The following is a 9,513-nucleotide window of genomic DNA, read 5'->3' as shown; positions in this document are numbered from 1 at the left end:
GGCTTAACGAACGAGCCGAACACGAGCTGCTTAACGAGCCGAACACGAGCTGTTCACGAACAACGAGCCAAATTGACAGCCCTAATTGAGCTAGGGAGGTCATCCCATCGTTTTTTCCAGTGACATGCTGAATGTGTCTAGTGGATATACTCGACTTATGACGAAGAGTTTTACGCCCTTGTAAGAGCTTTGAAGCACTGGAGTCATTACCTTTTGTCGAACGAGTTCACACTATTTACGGATTATGAGGCCCTAAAATTTCTCAACAGCCAGATCAAACTAAAGAGCCAACACACACCTAGGTGGAATTTCTAGCCTCATTTCAGTTTGTACTTAAACACAAGGTGGTAAGCCAGAACCGCATAGCAGATGCACTGATTTGTCGACATCTATCGATCACATCCATGCAGGCTTTGAGGTCATAAGGGATCTATATGAAGTAGATGAAGATTTCAAAGACATATGAGAGCAATGTCAGGAGAAACTTGCAAGACAGTATTATCAAACAGATGGATACTTGTTCCACCAGAGCCAGTTATGCATTTCTCAGTGTTCACTAGGAGAGGCTTTTGTTCAGGAGGGCCATAATGGAGGATTAGCAGTCACTTCGACGGGGACAAGACACTCACCCTTATAAGAGAGCATATTTTTTGGCCCAAACTGATGAGAGATGTGGAGCAACATGTTAGATAGTGCAGGATTTATCATGTGGCGAAGACAAGGGCTCAAAACGCAGGATTGTACACTCTACTTCCACTATTAGCGACATCGTGGGTGGACATCAGCATGGATTTTGTGGTTGGACTCCCAAGGACCCAAAGGAACAAGGATTCCGCAATGGTTCTTGTGGATAGATTCTCCAAGATGGCCTATTTCATACCCTGTCACCGGACGTTGGTTGCCTCTCACATTGTTGATCTATACTTCAATGAGATTGTAAAGTTGTACGGAATTCCCAGGACTATCACATCCGACAGAGACGTCAAATTCATGGGCCACTTTAGAAGGACACTTTGACCCAGCAACTCATCCACCGACAGACAGATAGAGGTAGTAAATTGGAGCCTCGGTAATCTCTTAAGGTGCTTCATGGGGAAAATTATAAAGCAATGGGATTTTATTCTAACTCAAATTGAATTCGCCTATAACCGATCCATCAGCCAGATTATTGGACGCACTCCCTTCGAGTTTGTGTACGGATGTAACCCGCTCACTACACTTGAATTGGTGTTGCTCCTGCCATCTTCAAAAATCAACGAGGATGCCATAGAATGAGTTCACGAATTCAGAAGCTCCATGAAAAAAATTGGCAAGGTGACTGCTAAGCAGAACCGCAAATATCATGTCCAGGCAAATAAATCTAGGAAGAAAGTAATGTTTCAGGATGACGACCTTGTGTGAATTTGGTTGAAAAAAAAAAGATTTCCCATAGGATCATTCATAAAGCTTAAGCCAAGAGCAGATGAACCTTTCAGAGTACTTCAGAAGCTGAATGATAACGCTTACATGCTTGACCTGCCTAGGGACTACAATGTTTCAACCACATTCAATGTCGTCAACCTCACACCTTAACTTGAAGAGCCTGGAGCTTTGAAGAATGAGGTCGAAGCTTCTCCAATCCCGGGAGACTGACGCGGGGGCTGAAAACGTCTTGACACGGGTTGCTAAAGATGCCAGCCGGTTTTGCTGGCCAATTTTCTTGTCGGTCCAGGGCGGAAGGATCGCGAGTCTTGTAGAAGGGCCAAGACTACAACCTCACTTATACGCTTATCTACTTATGGAAAGCCTTTAAGGGCTATTTTCTGGAACAACATCACCCTTCTTCTTGTGTGGTAGTTTCCTTTTTCTTTTTTTTTTCCAATTGGAGTCTATATATTGTTGTTGTTTTTAGAGACTTAGGGCGTTCTTTGTTTTACTGATTTCAGATTCATGTGTGGAGTGTTCTCTCTGATCTGGGGCTGTATCCGAGAAGGTGATGGTGCTCCGGCTGTATCCTACTCCAAGCTTATTTTGCATATTCCCTCTTACCCTCACAAAACCATTCTCCTCCCCTCTCCTCCACCTCCGACCTTCTCATATTTCATCCCAACAACTTACCGCCCTTTTTTACGGCCTACCCTTGTTGACCATTCACCCCACCTACACCCTAGCACTCTGCCGCCCCTTCCCTGCAGCCTACCCTCTTTGTCCAACCTTCCAACTAGCACTCCAGCCAACCTACCGGACCCCCAAACCCCTCTTCCTGACCTATCTCACCGCCACCAACCCTTCTGCATACCCTCACCACGTTGCCGACGCAACCCTGCTTCCGAGTCTCCTCTTTCGTACCCTAGTAGGAGATTGATCTGTTATTGTTTTTCTCCTTTCATTGTGTCTTGTTGCGACCTGATTTATATATTAATAAAAGTTTGTTTTGTGTTCTGATAAATCCCGACTAGTTCAGGTATTTTTCTTAGACTTCCGCTCTGAAAATTTATTTAGTGGTCACTACCTTTTGAAGAATCATTTTACTTGGACCACTTTGCATCGGTCATGATAGATATTCCACCTTTTCTAGATGATTAACTTTGGTTTCTTGTTTAGTATTTCTGGATTTAAAATGCATGGCCTTTCTTACATAGGATAATACTACGGTTGGTCATTATATTTTAGTTTGCTCTCATTTTGAATCTGTATTTGTGCCTAACGTATTGGACCAACAGAGATCCTTGGGTTAATTTTGAAACATGCGCAACATTTATTACAGGGCAAATTGTATATTCTTTTAGGATGGTTGATCTATATTAGCTTGTTTTGTTAATTTTAAAGATTTTCAAAGAGGTTCATCAGATCCATTACTTTTTACAATATCAAGTATTAAATGAGGAAATTGTGCTCCAATGCCTTAGAACATTGTGTTGTATTTTTTGCATTCCGTCCTCTTTTATGTTTTAACACTTTCTCATCTCTTTTTTTGACCTCATAAATTGTCATTGAAAGACTAAAATTTTCTTACAATTCTTTTGGTTAGAATACCTTAGTCCAACCAGCCTCATTCTAGTTTCGATTTGGCTACAAAAATGGGTAATCACATTTTCTCTTGAAAGTTTCTAAAAGTAGTTCGTTTAGTCTCTTTTTTTTTTTTTTTTTTTAACTCTGAAGAAATTTCTTCCAATAATTAGTTGTCCTGATAAAATTTCGCTGCCTTTTTAGGATTAAGTTCAAATGCTTAAATTTTTTATTGATTATCATCACCGTAGTTGTTTTGCACTTCCATTTAAGTCATCATAGTGTACTTTTAAATTACCAAATATGAATGATTTGAACTTTCCTGTGGATTTTGATATATAGATTTATTCTAATGTGATAATTTTCTTATTAATAAATTTAATTATGAATCTTAGTTCGTTTTCTTATTTTAAATGTTAATAAATTTAATTACGAATCTTAGTTCGTTTTCTTATTTTAAATGCCCACTTCTTTTTATTAGGGTGAATGGCTTAGAACCTTGTGTTATATCTTTTGTATATTGTTTTAACACTTCCTCATCTCCTTTTTTTTTTTTTTACCTCGTAAATTGTCATTGAAAAACTACAGCTTTCTTACAATTCTTTTGGATAGACCACCTTAGCCCAAGCAGCCTCATTCTAGATCCGATTTGGCTGCAAAAATGGATAACCAAATTTACCCTTTAAAGTTTCTAAAAGTACGTCGTTTAGTCTTGTTTTTTTTTTTTTTTTGCTTTTGAAGAAATGTCTTCCAATAATTAGTTGTTCTGATAACATTTCTCTGCCTTTTCAGGATAAGGTGATGATTTAAATACTTAAATTTGTTATTGATTTTCATCTAAGTAGTTGTTTTCTATGAAACACCGACATAGACACTCACACGACACAATATGGGGATACGACATAATTGAAAAAAATAGGAAACAACACGTCATTGATACATTTTTATATTTAATTAATTATTAATATAGAGTATTTTTTATTATTCTTTATTAAAAATATCACAATACAAATTTTGTAAGAATAAAATTTAACTTTATAAATTTAATTTATATCATCAAACCTCGTAGTAATGAAAATTAATTTTTAAAATTAGATATAGTATGTTTCAAAAGAATTCATCTAATTTATCTATTAAAATTAAATAAATCCCATGACTTCAAAGAGGAAATTACTAATGCTCGGCTTCGAATATTGGATTCAACTTCGATGCTCAATTTTGACGAATGTCAGAGGGAGCTTCAACATGATGAGAGATGGAGAGGTGTTGATTATGGGGTATAATTAAGGCTACATGTATTTTTATAGTTTTCTAATTCCTATGCCCCATTTTCTTGAAATCTTAAGCTCACTTTTGATCCGCTGTTGAGGTGTGTCATGTACGTGTTCAGACCTGAAAAAATTCAGACATATATTTTGTAGTGTCGGAGAAGTGTCGGAAAAGTGTCAGTGTCCGATACGTGTCCGACACAGGCACGACACATGTTTAGAAGTTTCGGTGCTACATAGTTTGTTTTCAACTTTCAATCATCGGTGTCATCATGGTGTAGTTGTAAATCTGCCAAAGATGGATGATTTGAACTTTCAGATTTTGATATATAGATTTGTTCCAATTTGATAATTTTCTTGTTAATAAATTTAATTACAAACCTTAGTTTGTTTTCTTATTTTAAATGCCCGCTTTGTTTTATTAGGGTGAATGGGTCCCTGTTGTTGTTGATGATTGGATCCCTTGCGAAGCTCCTGAAAAACCAGCATTTGCTACTAGTAAGAAGCGTAATGAGCTTTGGGTTTCTATTTTGGAGAAGGCTTATGCCAAACTCCATGGATCTTACGAGGCGCTAGAAGGTGGGCTTGTTCAAGACGCTCTTGTAGACCTCACAGGAGGTGCAGGTGAAGAGATCGACTTGAGGAGTCCACAAGCGCAGATTGATCTGGCAAGTGGAAGATTATGGTCTCAGTTGTTGTACTTTAAACAGGAAGGTTTTCTACTTGGCGCTGGGAGTCCTTCTGGGTCAGATGTGCATGTTTCCTCCAGTGGAATTGTACAAGGTCATGCCTATTCAGTGTTGCAGGTATATTTCCTCCATTTTTCCCTTTTTATTGTTTCATTTATTGTCTCTGATGGGTTTGTTTGTTAATAATTTAACTTGTATTCAATTATGATTAAGGTGAGGGAGGTTGATGGCCACAAACTTGTACAAATTCGGAATCCTTGGGCCAATGAAGTTGATTGGAATGGTCCTTGGTCTGATTCATCACCTGAGTGGACTGACCGGATGAAACACAAGTTGAAGCATGTTCCACGGGTAGATTTTTGTGGAATTCAACATTTTGAGAACTTCATTTTAGCCATTTAGGTTCAAATGGAATGTAGATGATTGAAAGGTCTATTATGTGCTGCTTACTTTCATTTCAATCCTTCAATTTCAGGCAAAAGATGGAATATTTTGGATGTCTTGGCAGGATTTCCAGATTCACTTTCGTTCTATATATGTTTGCCGTGTTTATCCACCTGACATGAGATACTCTGTCCCTGGACAATGGCGTGGTTACAGTGCTGGTGGCTGCCAGGATTATGACTCGTGGCATCAAAATCCCCAATTTAGGTTGAGAGCCACTGGTTCAGATGCAACAAACCCAATTCATGTGTTCATTACATTAACACAGGTTCTCTCTATTTTGCTCTTTTGTAGCTGCTTTAGTATTCTTATAGAAAGCACTAAACATCTTATTTGCTTTCTTTTACTGCATTGTTCGCTAGGGTGTTAGTTTCTCGAAAAAGGTTTCTGGTTTCAAGAATTATCAGTCTAGTCATGATTGCTTGATGTTTTACATTGGCATGAGGATACTGAAGACACATGGCCGGCGTGCTGCATACAACATTTATTTGCATGAATCAGTTGGAGGAACAGATTATGTAAACTCTAGAGAAATATCCTGTGAACTAGTCTTGGATCCCTATCCAAAGGGATACACAATAGTACCAACAACTATTCAACCCGGCGAAGAAGCACCATTTGTTCTATCAGTCTTTACCAAATCAGCAATAATCCTGGAGGCAATTTAGGGAAGTCATCTAAATTAAAGGCTTGCTAAAGGCTGGCTTTTGCAACCCTTAGATTTGAGGCTCTTGTAAGTCTCAAATCGCTTGGGATTTCGGGGACTTGAAGCCTGTGAGCAGGTCAGGGGGTTCAGGAATTAACAGAATGGTATGATTCTTGTTCAAATTCCCTGTTAAAATTCTTATTTAACTTTTTTTTTTTTTGTCTAGGAAAGATCTTTTGCATACAGTGGAATTTCTGAATAAACTAGTGCTTCCACTCTTATGTTTTGCAGGGATTTAAAAAATTAGGCTTGTTTTATTAGCGGGATTTTGCTTATGACTGCACTAGTATAATATTTAGTTATTCGTCATGATCATAGATGCCTATCATTATGGCCGTTCACGAGTTCTAACTTTATGCAAGTATTAAAAGCGGTGATGCTTTGTTTGGCTGAATTATTTTCCTATCATCGCAACTCCATACATTTGTACTGAAACCCTCAGATTTTCTCCTAATAATTTTTTTGCCTAGTGGTTAAGTCTTTGCAAAATTTTCTCTAGTTATTAAGGTCGCGTGGTTCTCTATTACCTTCCACTAATTCAGAGAGCCAGCTGTTATCCTCCGCATTTTGCTTTACATTCATCTCTACCCTTTTTAACAACAATCCACTCGAAGTTGAATACTAGTGGGTGATATCTAGCTGTGGTTGAGTCATCCAATCTTTTCTTAAAATGGAAGGTTTTGATTTCCAACTTGAGCCAAATTTGAGTTGAGTTGGCCTAAAGTTGAAGTTCAAGCAAATTCAAAAGTGTATTTTTCTTTTTTAAATTTCAAGTTGTAGCCACTCACTCTTGAGTCTGAGTTTGGCTACAACTTGGAGATCTTCTTAAGCTCCACTAATTGTTGTAAATGATTATATGATGATGGAATCTAAGTTTCTGAAAGCCATTAACTCAATTACAATATTACCTTAAAAAAGGTTAAATTAAAACTATATAGTGAACTTTGAACCATGAGATACTTATTAAGCAAAATATGGTTTCATTACTTTCCTTGTTTAATTTTTCAGAGTCTGTTTTTGGTTGATCGATTATAAAGAAAACAGTTATGCTAGATCTACAATCATAGTGCCTGTTCAATGACTGCATTTTTATTGGTTGATTTGTTAACTACAAATGTCCGCAATTCCTAAACAGGTCCAGTTTCAAGGTTTTGATTCTCTGAGCCAATTTTCATATTTAAGGCATAAAGCATGCAAAGGAGAACCAGCTCCAGTAAATAAGACTTCCATTTTTACTTCCAACTTCTCTACCGGTGTTCTGCATGAAGTTTTAGTCCCAGCTTCTGTGGACAGCTTGGATTGGCCCGAGACGGGGCTCTCGGCTGTCGATAAATTTGATTGGCCGGATCAGTTCAGTAAGCATATTGTAATTTGCTGTCAGGTATAGCAAACGGATAATATCATCGTTAATAATCTTTTTTGTTTATTATAATAAAGGGTTTGTGGCTGGAATTACCTTTTTGTAGAGTTCCGGTTACAGTTTTGTAATACCCCTTCCGTGATTTGCGGTCTTATTCCTAGGCTTTTTCAGCCAGTTATTATTATTATTATTTAATTTAACTTTCTTTTTTTTTTTGTATATTGTAATTTATTGGGAATCTCATTTGACATGCAGCCTGGTGCTCTGTTTTCTGCTTTGAATGGCTAATTTCTTATGACACTGCTTGCTTCAATTTTACTTGGCTCCAGCAGGTTCTAATGTATCTTTTCATGCATACCATGCAGTATTTATATATTTATGTATCTAACACCTATTTTCCTTACATACAATACAATTCTTATATATTTATGCGTCTTACACCTTATTGCTCACTAATATTTTAAAACTGGTGCTATAAATGGAAATATCAAATGTTTGGTGGTGGATATGTAAATACATAGGAGTCATATGGTATGTATTTAAATTTCCCTTCTAAATGTTAGTTGTCTTGATTTTTTTATGAAGTGGGGCTGATTGGTTGTAAGTAATTAGAATTATTATTTTTAATAATGTGAAATAAAATAATTATATTTTTATTTATTAAAGATGTTTAAATGATTGTTAAATAAAATTATATTTTATATGCTTCACTGTCCATCAATGCTAGTTCGTTCTTAATCAGTGACTGATCGAGTAGAATTGGTTTGTCTATAAATATAAATCACCACCTTAAAGACTGGCGCTATATTATTCATAATATGTACACGAATAATATAAATTAAAATTTTCTCAAAATATGAAAATTTAAAAATATAAAAGTCTAGTAATTGAAATTAAGTATATGGTTTAAATGTTAAATGTATTCTTTAAAAAATTCGTTAAGGATTGAATTTTTGTTAAGATAATAATAAATCTAAAATAAATAAGTGATTATGATTTTTGTTTTAGCTAGTCAGAATATTGTTTATTTTATTATAGATAAGCAATCATTTAATTAATGATTTTTGATCTTTTAAATATTGATAAATTCAGATGTTAATCCATTTAAAAAAAAGTTATATGTAATTAAATTTATTTTTTTTAAGTAGGTATACTTACCATAGCTCTTAAAATATTTTAATTTTTAATTTTCTAAATTAAATAAATTACTTTTAACACATTTAGCATAGCTAATACTTATTTTAAGTTTTTTTTTTTGTTTGAAACTAGTTGATTAATTTTCAATGTATCACAAATGTTTTATTTTAAAAAAAAAATAAAATTAAAAAACAAAAAGTATGCTGGTCCTAAACTGCCTTTAGAAGTTACAATTATGCTCGTGACTACAATAAAAAAAAGCAACAACTATCCTCATAGGAAATCAGCTGAAAAAACTTATTAAACTAAGAGTTTGTTTGGAACAGTTGCAGTTCATATAAACAGTTTATCCTGAAACGTGGCCAGCGGGGTTTGATCCGCGGCCCACGTTTAGTGCAAAAATCCAACCGTGTTTTCAGATAAGCTGTTGAAATGCTTTTTTCAAATGATGAAGCAGCGTTTTCAAAACGCCGCTGCAACAGATAAGCTGCCCCAAATACGACCTTAGTCGATACCATCTTTGGTTGGTAATAGTTTGGATGTTGCTAATGTTTTGGATTCAATTTTACCAAACATAATAATAAACTCTCACTTTGTGCATTTTTTGGCCGGAGAAAAATAAAGGCGAAAGGTAGAACAACTTTGTTCTCGTAGTTATTCAAGGATTGGTTGGTTCAGTCAGGAAGCAATTTGGTACGAAGGGCTAAAGTAGCGTTTTCAATCACAAAACTAGACTTCTTAGTGATGTGCACGAATCTAGATGCATTCTGGGCAGGAAACATTCAAATTTAACATAATTATTACAACAACTTTAGTCAAATTGAATGTCTTTACAAGATGAATCAAATGATTGAACACTTGAACTGTAGTTAAAAACTTCGGTGCATCAATTGGAAGGTCAAACGATCTCTAAATTCGGCT

General features: G+C 35.8%; 1 protein-coding gene across 2 annotated transcripts in view; it reads left to right on the top strand.

Annotated features, from left to right (window-relative positions):
• The window catches only part of LOC110018974 (calpain-type cysteine protease ADL1), a 41,801-nt gene extending 34,044 nt beyond the window's left edge, over positions 1 to 7,757 (top strand). Inside the window, exons 27-31 of one of the 2 annotated variants that reach the window (XM_020716474.1) lie at positions 4,682 to 5,062; positions 5,159 to 5,296; positions 5,421 to 5,657; positions 5,845 to 6,199; positions 7,231 to 7,757. In XM_020716474.1, the coding sequence (XP_020572133.1) occupies positions 4,682 to 5,062; positions 5,159 to 5,296; positions 5,421 to 5,657; positions 5,845 to 6,057 (969 nt within the window). In that variant the 3' untranslated portion in view covers positions 6,058 to 6,199; positions 7,231 to 7,757. Of the gene's footprint in view, positions 1 to 4,681; positions 5,063 to 5,158; positions 5,297 to 5,420; positions 5,658 to 5,751; positions 6,200 to 7,230 lie in introns of both variants that reach the window. The other variant, XM_020716473.1, reaches the window with a different exon arrangement.
• Positions 7,758 to 9,513: the final 1,756 nt, after the last annotated feature.

Source organism: Phalaenopsis equestris, unplaced genomic scaffold (assembly GCF_001263595.1).
Source record: "Phalaenopsis equestris unplaced genomic scaffold, ASM126359v1 Scaffold000036, whole genome shotgun sequence".
Classification (NCBI taxonomy): domain Eukaryota; kingdom Viridiplantae; phylum Streptophyta; class Magnoliopsida; order Asparagales; family Orchidaceae; genus Phalaenopsis; species Phalaenopsis equestris.
The sequence above is the reverse complement of the archived record's forward strand: the minus strand, read 5'-3'. Positions and strand labels throughout refer to the sequence as shown.